Consider the following 19,923-nt stretch of genomic DNA (forward strand, 5'->3'; position numbering starts at 1 on the left):
GCAGTTTAAAAAGTAGAATACTACTGAATTATGCCCCTGTTGTCACTAGTAAACATGTGTACACAGATGCATTAAATGTAGCCCTGTATTTGTAACATGAAATGCTTACTGTCAGAAGCAGAATGGTTTGCCAACTGGGGGTCAGACTGCTACAAAACACAACTGTGTGCATAATTCCCACCTCTCCTCCAGGGTTTATAGAGGGAGGAGTGAAACATGCCAGGGGAAGGAAGAGTGAGTAGAGCTAAAACGCATTAGACACACCCAGCTCAACAAAGTGTGAGAGACATGCACAGTAATGAGCCTGTGTGGAGCAATAAGAGGGTGTGGCTTTTTTTTTACACAGAGAGAGCAGATAAGCTGAGTTTGCCTTGTAGAAAAGGGGCAGGAGTCACAATCCCGAACAGACAGCCACTTACTTTCACTCTGCTGGGCTCGCAAAACAGTCCAGCTGCACATTTCCTCTCACTCTATCCCTCTCTTGTGCATTCTTCCAGCGGTCTGAAGACACTGGGCAACTTTTCCAGAGCGGAGAAGTGAAAACACACAAAGAGGACAGCTCAAGAGAAACTTCAACACACAGCCATGAAGGACAAAGTGAGGAGAGGAGGAGGAAGAAATCAGGCTAAGACTGGTGAGAAATCCCTGCCATGTGTTTTCCCTCTCTGCTCCTCTCTCGCTCTGTCTCTCTTTCCCTGTCTGCCTTTTGCACTTTCCTCTTCCTTCTTTTATCGTGTGGTGCCTCCCTTGCTGGAGAATGTTGAGGAGGGTGGGAGATTTAGCACTGCACTGCTGCTCTGAACATGGCCTGTGCTGTTCACTGCTTTCACCAGATTTTTGACCACTCGGAGAGTCTGTTCTGCACTTTAACTTTTAGTGGCAAATCTATTGACACAGGCAGATTCGCTGTCACTGGAATCTCTAGAAGAACTGTAAATACTCAGTTACACTCTTTTAAAAGTACATTTTATTTAAATTTCTTTGCAGCTTCTCTTGCTGTTCATCCAAAATCAAAAATCTTATACATATCTTTTAGGTTCCAACCACCTTGCCTGCCACATAACTGCTTCACCTTTTGACAAACATTCAAGCAGGCCTCTCAACTTCTTTTAACCTTTGCCCCTCCCCCTCTACAAGACAGAGTGATTGAATTAAGGTGAGGTGCTTATGCCTCAACCCCAAAAATAAAATAAATCTGTGGGCACAGCATTGTGATTGACAGGTTATATAATTTTGAGGAGCTCATTTAAATGTACTGAGAGTTACCTTTTTGTAATATGAGTATATGACATATAAGGAAGGAATTCTGCATGCTTGTGCAGTTTATTGTACAAGCCAAGCTTAGAGACCAGTGCCAAAATAAACTTGTCAAGGCTGAAAACAATGCTGTTTTCTGTAGTAGTAAAGGCAGTAGCTCCAATAGAAAAAGAGGATGATGGCTCCGAGCTCACAGCAAGGAGGGGCCTTCCTTCAGCCAATCACAGACAGGGACGCTATTTTTTGGGTGCTTTCCAGTGGTAAAGTGGTCCCAGATTGACAGCAAGAGCTGGAGAGTTACTGCAGAGTGAACCACAGTCTACAGAGATTAGTGCAAAGTGAATGTCCTGCCTCACTGTGAGCATGTCAAAGGTGTTACATACACGATATGTGCATGCATCCATGCAAGCAAGCACGCTCTGCTGCCAAGTTATAGGTTAGTTAGTTTATGTGTTTTAGCGTTCTGCTGTCTAAACATGCCAGCGCTGGGTGTGGTTGTCCCTTCACCCTGAGATGACATAAGGGCCAGTAGGCAAATTCAACAGGTTTAGTCACACAGCCGGTTGAGGAACACGTTGGGTCCTGCTCTCCCTCTGGTTCTGCCTGCGTATGTCTGTAAAAAAGGGCAGACACACCCCACTTTCTCCTCCTTTGACATTTGTTTTGCATAAATTCACTCTCACCCTCAGGCACTATCACACACACACACACTCCTCAGTCCAGCACATCATCATTTTGAAGGAGATTGTGTGCAATTCTGAGATCTGAACATTATCCGTCATGATTAGAAATCATTCATTTGTTCAGTTATTCATGCATTTTCTGTAACAGCTTCAGTCCCTTCAGGATCACATTTAGCTGGAAATTATCCCGACATGTAATGAGTGGAAGGCAGGAACACAACCCATATTATTTGCTTGTCCGTTGGAGAGCTCTGTGATTATCCTCACTTAGTTTTGTTTCTCTTACTTCCCCTTCAAACAGATGTAATCGGTGTGACTGGTGGAAAGAATGCTGTTGGTATTAAGCATGATGAGAACACATCATTCCCTGTGAAGATCCAGGGAGCAGGAGTAGAGCCATTTGAGCTGCAGGTACAAAACTGGACTGTTATTTTGTCTCAGATGTTGTTCCCTGTCTTTTTATAAAGTGCAGGAAGATTTCATAAGTGATTAAGAGAAGATGGAAACCAACAGAGATAGCGGTGACTTTATTTTCATTCAGAGCCCTTACAGTGCATATATCTGTATCTCTCTGTGTGTAGCAGGGACTATCCTCATATCAGAATTTTCATCTAATAGGTAGGTTTATATCTGGGCAGGTTTATACTGGGTGCGTTAATATGTGCATCTTTGTAGGTTCACGGATTTTGGCTTGTCCAAGATGCAATAATGACCCTGCTTTCGAGGAATGAGGTGTGTCCACGCTCCAGCCTGTCACTGGCTCTAGCTGGTATGACTTTGGATCCCCTCGTGGAACTGCAAAGCCTCAAGAGCCTAAAACCAGGAGCCATCGTTCGCCTGGTGGAAGGTAGCCAGCTTTTTTTTTTATTTTTATTTTTTTAGCTTTTCTGGTGTTCTTTTTCTTCAAGCCCTCTCTTTTACTCCAGTTTTACTACTTGTACTGTCTTTTTAAATTTAAATTCATGAACAAATGTCATAACCTTTTGCATTTCAGAACTTTTCCAGTCTCTGAATTATAATTAATAACTGATTTGTAGTAGTAACGGAACATATTTGCACTGTGGTACAATTATATTTCAAGCATTAGGATCTCTGTAAGAGTAATCCTAACCATATTTTCATCACACCCTTTTCCTTTCACACACACTTAAGCCTCTCTCAGCTCAATGCAAATAGCTGACTCACCTTTTCTGAGTCATCAAAACAGGGTTTATAACTGCAGAGATTTATAGTTGCAGAGGTTACAACTTTGTGCCAACCAATTAGTCTGACTCTCACCTTCTAGCTGTTAAACACAGAAGCGAACCATCCTGTAGCCCACTTGTTAGTATGTACAGTATGTACCCTGTCAGATTTGTGTGTAGGCAATATGCATCACTTAAGAAGAACCAGCTTTATTGTCATTATACAGAGTACAGTGAAACTCTGTGTGGCTAACTTCAGTTGATGGACTAAAAAAATCACAAGTTCATCAGACCTTTACCATGCTGCTGTCAGTTAAAGAAGGTCATAAACACAATCTAAAGTTTGTGTTAACCAGTGCATTACTTTCCAGAGCCCTACACTGCCAGCTCAGCCAGGCTCCATCTGGCTCGTGTCCTGGACCTGCTGAGAGCATCTGGACCCCAGGATGCACTGAGAGAAGGGCGCTCACCGAGCGTACTGGAGACAATCACGCATACACAAACACAAGGTACACACACATTGTGCACTTACAGAAAAGGGGAACACAAAGACACTAAAACACCATCTAAATCATAGTGATTTTTTTGTTTTGTTTTTTTTTTGTTACTGGTGCAGACTCCAGCTTACCAAACGGAAAGAGCTTGAAACGCTCTTTAAGCAACACGAAAACAGAATCAACCAACCAGGATGGAGCTCCTCCTGAATACCTCCTTCCTGGCTCCTCAGAAAGACCACTCATGGCCGTGCTTCCACATAGCTCCCAGCCAGAGGTGTGTACCATAAAATCCTTGAAATTTGTTTGAATATTGGGCTAGTTCACCTAAGCACACACAAACACACAATGTGACTTTGTATTTGTCTTGTCAGGCTCCCAGTTACCTGAAGGACCTGTCCCTCAGCTGCTGGAACCCGCCACCAGGACACAGGAAGCTGCAGGGAGACTTCCTGTACATCTCTGTGGTGACAATAGAGGGACGGCGGTGTGAGATCACATCCTGTCCAAAAGGGTTTTTCCTCAACAGGTAAAGTAAATCATGATATTTATTATATTTGACTATTTTTGCAGTAAATCACAGCAAAAGAACATACAGCGGGCTATTAATATGTCCAGCTCTCTGCATCTTTGCTGTCTGAGAAACATGCTTTGAAGCATATGTATAAATGACAGAATGAATAATTGAATTTAAAGGTGACATTCTTCACCTCAGGTCTACAGAAGATGTGTTTGATCCTCGTCCTGCACAGTCTTCTCCAGTTTGTCACTGTTTCACAGACCTGCTCTGTCACATCAGCCCTGCCTTCAAGCAAACCTTCACCACACTCAAAAACAGGTAACGCTGTTATTCGATTGGACAGATAGATACTTTATTGTCATTGCACTGACAAACAATACAACAAAACTTAGTTCAGCAACACTCCCATATAGCAGCATATCATTTACTTGTATGTGAAACAAAGCACAAATACTACAGTGGCTTGTCAGAGTCCCAACAGTGGGGTTTGATGAGGTGAATGTTCTGAATTCAAATAATTAAAGTGATGGTAATAAGTCTTAGACCTAAACTCTGATGCTAGAAATGGTTGTAAGTAAAGTGGATTTTGAGTAATGCAGCTTGTTCTCTTTCTTCCTTCAGGCCTCAGTTACCACCAGTAGAGGTGATTCCAACTCCATACCACACACTGAGCTGGCTCGGGCCTCCCTGTGCCTCTCGTACTCACAAAAATACCTTCAGCAGACTGGGAGTGGATGAGCAGGCAGCAAGACAGGTTATTTACAACTGAGGACAAGTGTTTGTTGCTATAGTAATTTGTTGTTGGCACTGATGGAGTGTGAGCACTGTGTATTTGTGTGTGTTGTGTTATGTGTAGGCTCCAGACTGGAATGAGGAGTTGCAAGCAGCCAGAGATCTTCCACAAGGCACCCGGGAGGAGAGGCTGCAGAGAGACAGAGCTGTGATCCAGGTGACTGTAAAAGCTGTAATGTAGCTCAGAACAGCCGACGGGTTCACTTTCTCCTCTTCTCACTTTCATTCATACCTGTTTTCCCTCAGGTAAACAGTGCATTTGTGAGGGCTGTCATGCAGGGGGCAGAGACTGTTGTAGATGGCTTTGTGGAGCCAGTAAATGGAAATCCAGAGGACCCAGCTTTCCTGTGGGGTGGCCTGTTCATGAGCCAGGGGGCAGCGAGCATGGTGTTTGGCGGAGAGAGGGGTCGCAGGTAAGCAAACCACAAAAAATGGCAATATATTATGTCTGTGAAGATGCTCAGTCACACAGGACATGGTATTTCCAAGTGTCCAAAGAAAACCCCATGCAAGTCCAGCTGCCTTTGTATAGCATTTAAAGACGAGATATTATGTAAGGCCATAAAATGGCTCCATGCTGTGTTTGGTAAATTTAAGACAAGTTTTTGTTTCACAGATTATTTGAATGTTTACTCATCTTCTACTTGTAGGGCAACTCAGAGGCTGGAGCTTAAAGGAGTACAAGCCTACAGCGAACTAGAGGGATTGGAGGGGCTTCACACACTACCTACAGCCGTTGTAGACTATAGAGGTGTGCGCCTGTCTGCCCAGGGTTTAGCCCCTGGCCTGGAGGGCTCAGAGCAGGACCAGGAAACTACTCCTGCATCAAGGTACACCCTGTGGACCTAAACAGCAAACTGTGTTTCAACATTTTTGTGCTTTTCCTGCTAACGTCTTTCTTCTTCTGGTCCTCAGAGGCTTGCTGTATGGGGTAAATGCAGGACCCCAAGAATCCCCTCAACGCAGACGGCTGCTGGCGCTCTTGGCTCACGCCGCCAAATCTCTTTCCCTCCAGAGACATGTTGTTGTGGCACCCAACGACCACAAGATACCACTGTTCACCTCAGTGGATGCTCAGGGATTGTTGGGGGCTGATGGGAGGTTCTACATACTGGATGTGTTCAGGACCTTTCCAGCTGACGCCAACTTCTGCCCAGAGGCAGAGATGGAAAGTCAGACAGTCACAGGAGAAGAGGAGAAGAAAGAAAGCTGTGAAGACGAGGAGAAGAAGGATTCTGTGAAAGAAGGCTGGCCAGAGAATTATCACATGGACTCTGGGCTTCCAAAGAGCTTTCCTCACAGCCTCTGTAGACTTAGGCCAGAACTGGTGCAGGCTTTCATCCAGCACAAGTGAGTTCTACATGAAATGAAACTCTTTTTTAAAGTCTGTTTTTAAAGTATTTCCACAAAGCTGAAGTTTTGTGTTGTGCTTCTTTTAGACATTGCCAGTTCACTGAGCGTGTCAGGGAGAGGTTGGATGACAATGGAGGCTTTGAAGAATGTGCAACAGCTTGTAAGAAGTGCTTTAGTAGATTCAACTAAATATCAACCCACAGTTCTTTGGCCATTTTTTATTCTTGATGGGTTTTTTTTGTTTTTTTTAATTCTTCCAGGTGACTCTCGAGCCACAGATGCAGTACGAGCTGCTTGTAAAGACGTGGGTTCAGTCAGTGACATCATCTTTGAGATGCGCTTTAACCCAAACATCTTTTCTCCAGGTATACAGAGAAACCACACATACATACACACACACACACACACACACACACACAGTGAAACTTCGTGTTGGAACACAATATAACATACTTCTTGTCCACTGTGTTTAGGAGTGTCCTTCCCTCCTGGTGAAAGTGCATCAACAAACCTGCAGGAGAGGTTACTGAGGGAAGCTGCAGCTTTCATCATCACACACCAGATACCAGCCTTTGTAAGTTCATCCATTGTAATCATGCTTCAATAGGCACACCTTATGTAAAAAGAAAACAAGCTTGCCACATGTATGTATGTATGTATGTATGTCTACACATGTTTGCAGGTGGAACATTGCCTACAAAATCACGAGGCACCGATGGATGGAGCTTCTCTAAAACAGGCACTACACCAGCAAGGCATCAACCTCCGGTATCTGGGCCATGTGATCAAGGCCATCAACCAGTCAGAACACAAGGAGCGCCTGAGGCATATAATGGTTAGTTTTGTTTCTACAAAATGGCCAACCTTAAATCAGACTTGATGATGTCACCACTCTTCTAACTGTGCTCTCTATTGTCCCTCTTTCTGTGTTCAACAGAGATTGGTCATAGGTGAAATTTTCATCCGCTCAACAAGAAGAGTGTTCAACAGTTTCCTCCAGGTACTTTGCAATATTATGTCATGAGCATGCCAATGTTTGAGCACCTCAAAGGTGGGTGGTGATGAAATAGCAGCAGGTGTTGGTCCCACACGCTCCACAAAAGAATGAACTGCAGCCTCCGGGTCATGTCTCTGCAGGGCGTGGATGTGCCTAGTCTCTCTGCAGCTGTCAGTCACTTCCTCTGCTGCCTATTGGTTCCCCACTTCACGCCCACTCCTGTGGGGGAGGAGACGAAAAAGAAGTCAAGGCGGCGTGGCCGAGGGGCCGGGGCCTCCGAAAGCACGCCCTGGAGCACGCTCACGGGGGCTGAGCTGTGGAACCTGGTCTGCCAGGATGCTGTTGAGACATACAACATCTCTGACAGCCTCGGGTGAAGACATACGCTTTGTTTGTTCTTACTTAATGTTTACTGGTTACGCAATGGCTCAGTGTCAATTTTAGAACAACTGACATGTTCCTCTGTTGCAGCTCTGGTCCGAGCCACCTCGTGGAGCACTACGGCCTTCAGAGGCTTTCTCTGCTCAGAGAGTTCTGCCTAAAGAACGGTGTACAGGTAACAGACATCTGAAATATGGATTCAGTATGTTATCAACCTGTTAAAAGTATGTGAAACACATACATATTAGTGATAATTTAATATACACTGAGTTGTAATTGCAACAGATACAACCCTGAGAGGAGATACAGTATAATAAAAGAAGACAATATGTTTGTTTATTCTGTGTCTATATCAGTTGAGGCTGAGGGACTACATCCTTGACAACCAAAATAAAGCTCCCATTGGTCCAGATGACGTCCTCAACATCTTCCCTGTTGTCAAGCACGTTCACATGCCAACTGTGGATGCTTCAAAGGCATTTAGCGCTGCACAGAACTCCATCAGGAAAGGTGGGTCAATAAAACTTGATAATGATAAATACTCTTTATGTTTAATTTATGTTTTTGAACAAAATCTAAATGAAAAAGTGAAATCTGTACCACCTTATTGTGTGTTTCCCAACTGCAGGTCTGCTGGATCAGGCCTATGAGCAACTGACAGAAGCAGCCTACTTGTTTGGTAGGGTGTGTGACGACCTGCAGCCTGAGGCCTGTTACTGCCACAGCCTATTGGCCAGGGTGGCCTTCCTGCAGGGAAAGGCAGCAGAGGTAGGCTTACTGCTCCAGCCACGCTATCCGTCAAAAACATGACTTTTCAGTGGTGGAAGGAAATAAAGGACATTTATTAAGCTATTGTACAGTTACTGTTTAAAGTACTTGTACTAAATATTAAATATTAAACTGACAGCAACAATTGCTAGTTAATTTGCAGAGTTAGATTTTTCATACAGGACAAATTATCAGCATGTAAAATATGACACATTACTCTAATTAATACATTCTGTATACACTGTATACATGTACATATAAATGAGTTAAATCAATGAATCAACAGAATAAAAGAATAATACAAATCAGATTATGAGAACTTCTGCTTTTAATACTTGACGTACACTCTGATGATAATACTAAAATTGTATAATTTGAATGCAGGACTTTCATTTCTAATGATGTATTTCTACATGGTCATATTGCTACTTTTACTTCCACCACTGCTGTTTTTGTATGTCAGAGTGTACTCTAACACTGGAAAAGATTGATGAATTAATTTCAGGATTTATTAAATGGATTCTAGCTCTTAATGTGTGCGAAGCTCGGTATTTATTTCCTCTCACTGCTGTACCTCCCTCTGATCTCAAGGCTCGCAGTGTCCAGCTGAAAGCAGTGGTCATCAGTGAGAGGGTGCTTGGCTTTGACCATCCAAACACTATCCAGCAATATGTGAGTATGGCTACATATTCATAGTATTCATAGTATAGTACAGTATGTACTTGTTGTTGTGTGGTTGCACTATAGTTATTATGATGTTATTGTTGTTCTGTTTTCTATAGACCCTCTTGGGTGTGTATGTGTATGCTGGAGGGGAGACCGCCTTGGCTCAGAAGTGTCTCCTCAGAGCTCGTCTGCTGATGCTAACAGTCCATGGAGAAGACCATCCCTACACTGCAATACTGGATGTAGGTTGCAGCACTCCAGCCTCCACTGCTATTCACTCCAAGCCCAAAATGAAAGCATTTCACGATATAGTACAATAAGAAATATATAGACAATATCCACTTCCTCTTTTATTATTGTTTTCTCCACAGAACTGTCTTGGGTTGGTGCTGACTGGAGATCAGACAGAGCAGTTCCTAAAGAATGCCCTAAGACTTAACACTTCCTTCTTCGGCCCCACAGATTTGCATACTGCTCTCAAGTACGTTGTCATTTGTAGCTTGTGCTGATGTTTTATAGAGAAGATCTGCAGAGTGTTGCCTTGCATGTGTTTTGTCCCTTTTTCCAACATCATCACCATTTCTTTCTTGTTTGTGCAGTCAGCACCTATTGGCCCAGAGGATGTGCAGTAAGGGTGACTACCGAGGTGCTATGACCCACGAAAAAGAGGCCCTCACTGCTTTTACTTCCTTGGTCAGTATAACTTGGTTATCTATATCTTGGTTGTACGTGTGTGTGCGTTATCTTATGGCTATTTTCTCACTCAGTTTGGAGAGGATCACCCACAGTCACGCTGCAGCAAAGAGTTTCTGTGCGCCATCACAAAACAAGCTGTGCAGGTGGAGCGCTCTCTCAGACAGGCAGGAGCTGACTGCACGGAGCAAACAGTGGAGGTACGTCCAGGGGCTTAAGTCTTAAAGACAGGAAGAAGAAATAGGGAGATGTGTTAACCTCACTGTTCTCTGTGTCTTTAGTGTCTGACGCCCACAACTGATACCATTTTGGAACAGATGGTTCTGGTGACAGGAATCAGGAGGATCACACAAAGGTAAATACCACTGATAATGATGCAAAATCTGATTTTCAAGTACTATTTTCCCTAGCTGCTGTTGTGCTGTTAATATTTTTTGCTAGATAGGACACCTCTCATGAAATTCATTGCATTGTCATAGTGACAGGCTCCAGGAGTATAAGAAGAAACACCTGGAACGAAAGGCAGCGGCGGCCAGAGAGCTGGGATTCAATCTAAATTACGAGCCCATCGCCTCAGAAACTGTGAAGGGAGGAGAGAAAAGCTCAGACCAAGAAACAGGACGCGGGAAGGAAGCTCAGGAAGGAGGAAGCCCAGCAGTGGAGAATAACAGCGAGAGCCAACAGGAGGAAGATGTGTCTGTGGAGAGCGCTGCTGAAATTCCAGCTAACGGTCATGTGGTGGAGTCAGCTGACCAGGACCAGCATGATGAGAAAAGAGATGTAGATGGAGGAAACAGTGAAGAGAGTGACAGAGCAGCTTCAGATGCTGAGGTGAAGTTAGTGAATGGGGAGTCAGAGGTCAGGGCTGCAGGAGAGGAAACGGAGACCAGTGTGCAAAATGGAGTAGAGGGCAGCACAGCCAACGGGGAGGTGAAATCTGAAGCAACATGCAATGAGATGAAATCAGATGAGAAAGATGGTGAGATAAATGGAGCGGTGAACGTCACCGCCAGCCCGCCAGTCCTGAAGAGTAAAGGGACCTGGGCAGATGTTGTTGTTTCAAAAGCGGTTATGACCAATGGAACAGGAGACAAAGGCACAGCAGTCAATGGAGTAGCAGACCGTGTCACTGCTAATGGAGCAGCTGAAAAGTGAACACATACTGTATCAAACAAGAAAACAGTGTTGTAGACAAGTTTTTTTTCCCCCAAAGTCACTGCTGTAAGATGAAACTCTCCCAGGACTGTAGATGTAATTTGATCCAATGAACATGAAGCACAGAATGAGATGACAGAGAGTGAGAGGATGAGTATTACTTTGTGTTGGATGATGATGTTATTTCTGATGTGGGGAGAGGGCTATACTGTTGAGTGTTTTTTTTTCTTTCCAACAATAAACTTTTTACTCTGGTATATTAAACATGTGCCTTCTCCTCTTTAACACACACACAAAGAGATACACTTATGACTGCACTAAGTTATGAATCTATTAATAATCTATTAATCACTCAATCATGATTCAGATGCAATGTAATAATGCATTTTTGGGAAAAAAAACAAAACAGAGTAAATGTTTTCAGTGATGTATTACCTCATGTTGTGCTGACTGAAAATAAAAATTATCCAACTGTAATATATCCAGTATATAATTGACAGTAAATGGGACTGAACCCAGAAAAACATCAGTATGACTGTTAAAGCGCCAGATACATTTCCTCTCCTGCGAAGTCTCTGATGATAGTGGCTCAATTGTCCAAGAGTCGACCCTCAATTTGGAACATGGTTCATTTATTTAAAAAGTGGTTATGTCAGTGGCAACAAAAAACAAAAAAAAGTCCACTATATATTAATTTCCTGTCCTCAGCTCCTCAGTGTTTCCCTCAGTATAATCTCCAAATCAGGGCAGTGTTGGTACTGTGGTTCAGGTGGTTCTGTCCAGGTGGATTGTGGGAGTCTGTTAAGGCCACTGGTGGGAAAGGTGATGACTGCTGTGTCACTGAAGACGTCGATGAGACGGGACGGACAAGGCAGCGGTCTCTCCTCACACGCATCAACAGCCTGACTAATGTAGCCGTAGTCCCGCTTGAACTCTCTCTCGATCGTCCTGTCGGTATGACAGACAGCAAACATCACTTAATCTCTCCCTCTGTTTCTTAAAGGTCATCTCCCTCATTCATGCCTTGTACAAACCTGTCCCTCATTCCACTGAAGCTGTTTCCAATTATCGTCATCTGAGGAAGATGTCGTGCACTCCAGTTCTTCCACAGAAGATTGTTGTAAAGAGCTTTCCCACAATGCATCAGGTAAAAGAGAGTGGGCTTAGTTGCCAGACGCTTCCCCTCCTGCACAATACAGAACAGCGAAACAGAATGCTGTTGTTTTTGTATCGATTTCTTACTTTCCAGGCAGCCAGCAGGCTATGAAAATCAACTTGGATAGATCTGAAATTTGGGTCAAATTAAGGATTTTTCAGTGCTCTATAATTGTTCTAAGTTGATTCATTATTTGAGGAAAAATAAAATCTGCTACCAAACAGCAATATGCAATAATCTTTCAACTTTGGCTTACCTTTTTCACAATGACTTACTCTTACTGTTCAAGTTCTGGGTATGACTTTATGACAAAAATGCTTAGGAATGCTTGGTCTCTGGTAACTGGCTCTGAAATCTGTTTTGCCCACAAGCTCTTGAACCCACCGCACTGGAAGGCTCACAGCTCACATACCTCACAAAAACATTGGGTTCAGTACTTTTCTGGTCCCTGTGAGTTAACTATTATAGAGATCTGAAATGAATGGAAAGCAGTAGCTGCCTTGAGAGTAGAAATGATGAATTTAAAAATCTAAAAACTTGTCTGACACACACACACAAAAAAACTTGACACAGGTTAACATAACACACTCGCTTTTTCCAGGGTTTTCAACTGTATCTCTCAAGTGTTCCTCAGTGATTGGAGGTTGCTCAGTTGTCATTATGTAGTGCTGCAGTTCGGTCACAGAGTGGTCTTTTATAGGCGTGGGGGGTCTTTGTCAATTATGCTCTCCCTAATCAGATGTAAGTGTCCTCAATCTTTTGCTGACCACCCACTAACTCTCGGTCAATGACTCTGACAACTTCCCACAACTGATGTTACCAGCGTCCATTAAAACCACTTGTCATACATTTATGTTTATTACAGAGTTTGTGACAATTTTTGCACTTTATTTTTATCCTTCTGTGGCTTTTTAAATTATATTTTTGTCTGTGTCTATTCTTCACTCTTATTTGGTCTCACTGCTGCTGTAACAAGTGAATTTCTCCCAAGTGGGATAAATAAAGTCTTTTTTTTGTCAAAGTCCTGTTTCCAATGTCAAGAGTCAAATCTCATTTTCATTTGTGGTATGATTTGAAAAAGGGCCAGCAACTTAGCAGTGTTGGTAAGTATTCATCATCTGTATTAAATGGGCTACAATGTTCAACCACACATTGGATAAGTGTGTTTGTTCACTGCACTGTACATTTCCAAAAAAAGGAAAGCGATTAACTGACCTCATTTTCTGTGAGTACAGTCAGACCCAGCTCTCTCAACACATCCTTCTCCCCAGAGGAGAATGCTGGATCATAGACAGAGCAGTCCTTCGCTGGAATCTGAAAGGAGAGGAGCAGTGAGACACAGTTTAGAGCGAACAGTGCCACATGTGGCTGTTTGTTGTCTCACTGATTAAACGAGTCTCTGACCTGTCCTGCATCCAGCAGCAGCAGCAACATGGCAAGCTGGTAGCGAGCCGAGACACAGGAGGAAAAGGAGCCAAGGCCATAACACACACACTCCAGCTGTCTGCCTGTCTCCGGCTGATCGGTGGGATCCTCAGCATCCTTAATCTTTGATGGTTTTGAGAGGAACGCTGACCCTGCCACCAGCAGCTGCTCTGCAGAATAATCCCGAAAGATTCATCAAGCTTTCTTCAGCTAAAGCAAAGTGTTTGGTGACAACTCCATTAATCCAGCATACTCACCTTTCCAGACTTGACAAAACTCCTCACATCTTAGCTCAGATCTACAGAGGGAGAGGTTAAGACGAGTTACAGGACAGGTTTTATACACAAGCCTGTGGTGAAAATGTATGTTCACGTGAAAAAAAACGTTATTTATATTTTTAGGAGTTGCTGTTTGCCAGGAATTATTTTTTCTTACACTGTGTCTCTGATCCGTTTAACAGCTTTCCCGATATCCAACTCCTCCTGGCAGTATGTTGGAGCTGAAGACACCTGAAGTGGCTTTGATTTCCGCGCTGCACCTTTTCGTCGCCGGGCCACCTGCCACTCCTCTCCAGTGTCCGACATCTACGCTAATTCACCTTTTCTCCGTATACACAGGCGTGTGATTAAAATATGTATTTTGTCGCCGAGGTTATCGTTTCATCAGTGCTCTTTCGGACTGACGCGCCTGCAACACGTGGGAGTATTTTGAGTGTGACACGCGTATTTCCTTTTCCGGTGTTGTGCCGAATTTTGTGTTCCATAAAATTATTTTCTCTCGAATCAAATGCTTTTAAAATATTGTTTAGCTCCCGGAGCACAAAAGTGAATTGTTTCATAAGTTACTTTGTTTGCGTCTGTAAAATTGAGACACATTTATGCGTACACTTTCAAAGGTCAACATTTGGCAGAACACCGGCAGTCACCGGAAGTACTTGTGTTTTCGTGTGTGAAACGAAGTAGTTTGCAGGTTAGCTGGATTGTCTGTCATTGCTGCCACAGGAGTAGTAATGTGTTACTAATCTCCAAGTAAGGGAATAACTAACGTTTCAGGTAAGTTATAGAAAACAGCTTTTCATTGTTTGCCAGGACGCAAGTTTTTTCCGTAAAACAAGCAGTTTACAGTTGCTAACATTAGCTTTTGCTTGTTGGTGTTAGCTTGTCTTCGCGTTGTGTTTTCTCTACAGTAGTTGTTAAGATACGTTTGCCAAGAGTGTTTGTGTTACCTTACTAGCAAGGTATTTGAGAAAATGTTTGTATTTTTCTTGTAATTTAACTCAAACGGCAGTTGTTGTTGGCCTCATTCATATCTAGGCAAGCTACGGTGACCACATGCTCACAGTTACAGAATACTCTAAATAAACAAAACGTACTGGATATAACAATGGTTTGACAAAAATCTCATCTCACTTCCCGAGCTTTCAGCTACATCTTGTGGCTTTCATCAGTAGATTATTGTTGTGTGGTAATAAGAGTTTGTTTTGATGTCGTGGAGATGGCTCTCGATATAGCATATCTTGTGGGGTTTGCACACATTTTAACTGCCTTGATATTTTTGTTTACCGTCATATCCAGATATGTCTATGTCCCACCTGTATGGTCGGAGAGGAGGGGAGGAAGAGGAGGAAGGTGTGGAGATTGAAAGCTTTGAGGTGACGGACTGGGACCTCGCCAATGAGTTCAACCCCGAACGCCGCAGACACAGGCAGACCAAAGAGCAGGCCACCTATGGTATCTGGGCTGATAGGGACTCGGATGAGGATGAGAGACCAAGTTTTGGAGGCAAGAGGTAAGGCATGGGTTTGTTTTTGTTGCTGCTGCATTGTCTCATTGCAGTCATCCCACAAGGAGTAATACACAGAAACACCAACAACTGCTTATTTGTTAAACAAAATGAGTCAGTTGTTTGTGTCTTCTCTAGATCTAAAGACTACACAGCTCCAGTAAACTTTGTTAGTGCTGGTCTGCGTAAGACTGCAGCTGAGGAGAAACAGCAGCTAAAAGGAGAAGGAGGCTCTGATGACTCTGATGGTGCTCCGTCAGCACCTTCCCCTCCACGCGCTACTGCACCCAAAAAACTCCAGATGGTAAGTTTTGTTATGCGTGCTTTTTTTTTTTTCAACTCATTGCAGTGTAATCTGCAACAGTAAATTATACGAACAATTATATGTTTTACTAAAATGTATTATTCTGTCAGGGAAATTTCCGTGGGAACCAGTCACAGAGGTTTGCAGGTGGCATACAGTCTGGACAAGGCATTGGTAGCTGGGAGAAACACACAAAGGGGATTGGACAGAAGCTTCTACAGAAAATGGGCTACCAGCCAGGCAAAGGCTTGGGCAAGAATGCTCAAGGTGGGTAAGCCTGAGGAGGTTGTTTAATACTGTGTGTTTTACAGGAGCAGTAGTGTAGAGTTGATATACCTTGACATGTTGCTCTCTTATCGCTGCAGGTATTGTAAATCCTATTGAGGCAAAAGTTCGTAAAGGCAAGGGAGCAGTGGGTGCTTATGGCAACGAGCGAACCCAGCAGAGTCTCAAGGATTTTCCTGTGATCGACTCAGACGAAGAAGAGGAAAAGGTAGCGTTGACAGAAATTGTCTTTACCTTTGTTGCCATTTAGATTCACTGAATATATAGCAGTAGTTGTGCTGTAGTGGTTGTCAGTTATTTATTGTGACATTTTTCTCGATTCCTGTCTGTGTAGGAATTTCAGAAGGAGCTCGGCCAGTGGCGTAAGGATCCGGCAGGGTCTGCAGCAAAGAAGAAACCCAAGTACTCCTACAGAACTGTAGACGAGCTGAAGGCTAAAGGGAAACTGGCAGGGCGGAGCACAGCAGCATCCGCTGGAGAGCTGGCACAGGTCAAGGTATGTTAGAAGGGACTCGTGCAATTAACACTCCTTTACTCTGGCCTCATAGCAATGATATCATAGCACTATGGCTTGGATCTTCATACTCCTTGAATTAGGATGTAATGTTGTAATAAGCTTCAAGAACTTAGGTTAATTGTATTCAATATAAGCCCCTGTGGAGAAAATCCTTGGTTGGCTGCCTTTTTTTCTTTGTTGAATCTCATTTACCCTGTATCTCTAGGTAATAGACATGACTGGAAGAGAGCAAAAGGTATACTACAGTTACAGTCAGATGTCCAACAAGCACAGCGTCCCAGATGAAGGTCCACCAAGCATGTCCACTCGGGATCAGAAAGGATCTGGCTTTGCTCTGCCTGAGCTCGAACACAACCTGCAGCTACTGATAGACCTTACAGAACAGGACATATTACAGGTATGAGGTGTATCTGCCATCTGAGGCTTATTTTGTGTTGTTGTGGTCTCTGTAACTCTTCCACGTACCGTTCTGCACATACTAACATGTTTTCCTCTTTTTCTCTTCATATCCTTCCCCCTGTAGTCTGCCAGACGTCTGCAGCATGAAAAAGATGTAGTCGTGTCTCTGAGCCACGAGTCGCGAGCACTGCAGAGCAGACTGGATGCAGAGCAAGACTCCATTCAGAGAATGGAGGCTGTGTTGGCACTGGTTGAGCGTTTTCCTTCTGGGGAGACAGCACCTGGGGAGGGACCCACCCTGCAGGTGCATGGACTGTCAATACACACAGACTAACAGCTACAGTTATCAACTGTTTCAATGTATAAGCTCTCTTTTCAAATCCATATCCGTAATCAATTTATGTGCTTTCCCGCCTCTCTGTTCAGGAGTGTGCCCGGATCTTTGAGACCTTACAAACAGACTATTATGAAGAATACAAGACAATGGGATTGGCAGACTTGGCTGTAGCTGTTGTTCATCCATTACTCAAAGAGAAACTTTGTTCCTGGGATCCACTGAAGGTATTCTTTTCTACAGTTGCCTTCTTTTGAGATGACTACATAGTCTCATAAGCTGCTAGTTCCTAGACTTTCCTCTTTTACTGTTTTCAGGACAGCTCTTATTGTCTGGAGGACATCGGTCAGTGGAGAGCAATCCTTGAATCTAGAAACCTCCATTCCAGTGCTCCAGATTCAAACATGGACCCTTACCACAGGTCATTTAAAACAAACAAAACACACACTCAGCTGTGGTCATGTATTTGTATGAATAAACTCCACTTAGAAGATGTTATAACCTGTTGTTTTTTAACTGTACATGTTATGTGTTTGTGACATGTGTGTCCTTTCTTTATTGCTCCAGACTGTTGTGGGAAGTGTGGATCCCAGTGATGCGGTCCTGTGTGTCAGGCTGGCAGCCTCGAATGGTCGGGCCAATGGTGGACTGTGTGGATGTCTGGGCTCCCCTTCTCCCCCCGTGGATCCTAGATCACCTTTTGGAGCAGCTGATCTTACCCCGGCTACAGCGAGAGGCAAGACAAACACACTCTCTTCACTCGAAAACACACGCTCTGAGATGCTAAGAACCTCCCCCTTTTTATCATTTAATATAATTTACTTGTGTATAACTGTCTTTTTCCTCCTTTGTTTTTCCTGTTTGATAGGTGGATAACTGGAACCCGTTAACTGACACTGTGCCCATCCACTCCTGGATCCACCCCTGGCTGCCTCTGCTGCAGTCACGTCTAGAGCCTCTGTACCCGCCCATCAGGAGCAAACTGTCCAACGCACTGCAACGGTGGCACCCCAGTGACACGTCAGCCCGCCTCATCCTGCAACCGTGGAAAGATGTTTTCACGCCAGGTGCATGGGAGGCCTTCATGGTGAAAAACATCATCCCTAAACTGGGTACGTCTTCATCAACAACAAACTTAAAGATGCCATAGCAATGGGAGAAAATGTATTTCTCTGCAGTCTTTCTTCCTCTTATCCTTCCCTGTCCCTCCTTTTCCCACTGGTTTCTCTTCTTCATGTGATGGTTCCCGTTTCCCTCCACAGCTTTGTGTCTGGAAGAGCTGGTTATCAACCCTCACCAGCAGCAGATGGAGCCATTTCACTGGGTGATGGACTGGGAGGGCATGCTGTCCCCCTCCAGCCTTGTGTCCCTGCTGGACAAAAACTTCTTTACAAAGTGGTTGCAGGTCAGTGAACATGCTTACATAGTAAACTGCTTACAGAGAGTTATTAAGATGTTGTCAGCCACAATGGATTTTTTAAATGTATTTAATCTGATTAAATCTTGATCGTATCTGTCTTTGTTGTTGATTATAGGTGCTGTGTTCATGGTTGAGTAACAGTCCTAACTATGAGGAAATCACTAAATGGTACCTCGGCTGGAAAAGCATGTTCAGTGACGTATTGTTGGCACAGCCACTCATAAAGGAGAAATTCAATGAAGCTTTGGATATCATGAACCGGGCAGTGTCCTCAGGCATGGGTTAGTAGCGCACATACTCTCAGGATATAAACACATTAAAGACACAGGGCAGTGTTCCTTCATAAATGGATTAATAACACAGTAATGAACTTCTTTCTCTCCTGTACAGACAAATATTACAATTCTTTTTCATTTCCACAGGTGGATATATGCAACCTGGTGCAAGGGAGAACATTGCATATCTCACACAGACAGAGAGACGAAAGGACTTCCAGTATGAAGCGATGCAGGAGCGCAGGGATGCCGAGAGCGTGGCTCACAGGGGCATCAGCGCTGGCGTGCCAACTAACTTCAAAGATCTCATTCAGACCAAGGCAGAGGAGAACAACATTGTCTTTATGCCCTTAGTGGCCAAACGGCACGAGGGCAAACAGCTGTACACATTTGGGCGCATTGTCATCTACATAGACAGGGGGGTTGTGTTTGTGCAAGGAGAGAAAACCTGGGTGCCCACGTCTTTGCAGAGTCTGATAGATATGGCCAAGTGAGGGTGGACTGACTGATCCTTGGTCTGTCTAATGTAAAAGAGAGTAAGCAGGGCAAATGTCTGCTTTTTATGTAACTTCAGTTTACTGATTTTTGTCATATGTGACTTAGTAAATTTTGTAAAATCGAAAGTGTTAAACTGTCAATAAATCATTTTTGATGTATGTGGTCAACTTTGTTGCTGTGTTTGTTGCTGCTGAATCTTTTCGTACATTAACTGAGGTGTATGGGGGACACTGCATGTCACGTGCACACGTGTTTGAATGGCACAAGAGATTTTGTGAAGGCAGAGAGGATGTCCAAGACAATGAACGTTCTGGGTGCCCATGCACATCAAAAACTTCTGAAAACATTCAACAAATTGAACAAATCGTTCTAAATGATCGGCAACTCAGTATAAGAATGATAGCAGAAATGGTCTCCATTGATAAAAGAGACAGTTCGTCAAATTTTTCATGAAAATTTGAACATGACTAAAGTAAAGCCCAAAAATAAATCACAGTGCTTGATCACCCTCCCTATTCACCTGATCTAGCACCGTGTGACTTTTTCCTAAGATCAAATCTGAACACAGGATGATAGTAAATGTTA

At 43.6% G+C, this 19,923-nt stretch overlaps 3 protein-coding genes across 3 annotated transcripts; 2 read left to right on the top strand and 1 right to left on the bottom strand.

Moving 5' to 3' along the window:
* The first annotated feature begins 318 nt into the window (after positions 1-318).
* si:ch211-166a6.5 (clustered mitochondria protein homolog) lies at positions 319-11,207 on the top strand. Its single transcript, XM_018669273.2, has 28 exons — positions 319-634; positions 2,242-2,351; positions 2,616-2,787; positions 3,496-3,633; positions 3,741-3,895; positions 3,993-4,147; positions 4,334-4,456; positions 4,760-4,892; positions 4,995-5,087; positions 5,177-5,343; positions 5,581-5,760; positions 5,846-6,280; positions 6,370-6,443; positions 6,544-6,648; positions 6,757-6,857; positions 6,966-7,118; positions 7,221-7,283; positions 7,421-7,653; positions 7,752-7,836; positions 8,018-8,171; positions 8,290-8,429; positions 9,021-9,101; positions 9,212-9,337; positions 9,467-9,576; positions 9,695-9,788; positions 9,863-9,988; positions 10,070-10,143; positions 10,268-11,207. Exons 1-28 carry the CDS (start codon positions 586-588, stop codon positions 10,941-10,943), a joined length of 4,305 nt encoding a protein of 1,434 aa, XP_018524789.1. The 5' UTR covers positions 319-585; the 3' UTR covers positions 10,944-11,207.
* A 147-nt stretch (positions 11,208-11,354) lies between these two features.
* srrd (SRR1 domain containing) lies at positions 11,355-14,275 on the bottom strand. Its single transcript, XM_018669275.2, has 6 exons — positions 13,960-14,275; positions 13,782-13,822; positions 13,504-13,694; positions 13,315-13,413; positions 11,978-12,129; positions 11,355-11,891 (listed from the first exon to the last, which is right to left on the bottom strand). The coding sequence occupies exons 1-6, from the start codon at positions 14,106-14,108 to the stop codon at positions 11,648-11,650; spliced, it is 876 nt and encodes a 291-aa protein (XP_018524791.1). The 5' UTR covers positions 14,109-14,275; the 3' UTR covers positions 11,355-11,647.
* Positions 14,276-14,429: 154 nt separating this feature from the next.
* tfip11 (tuftelin interacting protein 11) lies at positions 14,430-19,496 on the top strand. Its single transcript, XM_018669274.2, has 15 exons — positions 14,430-14,576; positions 15,099-15,312; positions 15,445-15,610; positions 15,721-15,877; positions 15,976-16,103; positions 16,230-16,391; positions 16,618-16,809; positions 16,936-17,115; positions 17,238-17,372; positions 17,463-17,566; positions 17,713-17,881; positions 18,014-18,257; positions 18,408-18,550; positions 18,681-18,846; positions 18,988-19,496. The coding sequence occupies exons 2-15, from the start codon at positions 15,101-15,103 to the stop codon at positions 19,332-19,334; spliced, it is 2,505 nt and encodes an 834-aa protein (XP_018524790.1). The 5' UTR covers positions 14,430-14,576; positions 15,099-15,100; the 3' UTR covers positions 19,335-19,496.
* The last annotated feature ends 427 nt before the right edge of the window (positions 19,497-19,923 follow it).

The sequence above is a fragment of the Lates calcarifer genome, linkage group LG13, assembly GCF_001640805.2.
Source record: "Lates calcarifer isolate ASB-BC8 linkage group LG13, TLL_Latcal_v3, whole genome shotgun sequence".
In the NCBI taxonomy this organism is placed as follows: Eukaryota; Metazoa; Chordata; class Actinopteri; family Centropomidae; genus Lates; species Lates calcarifer.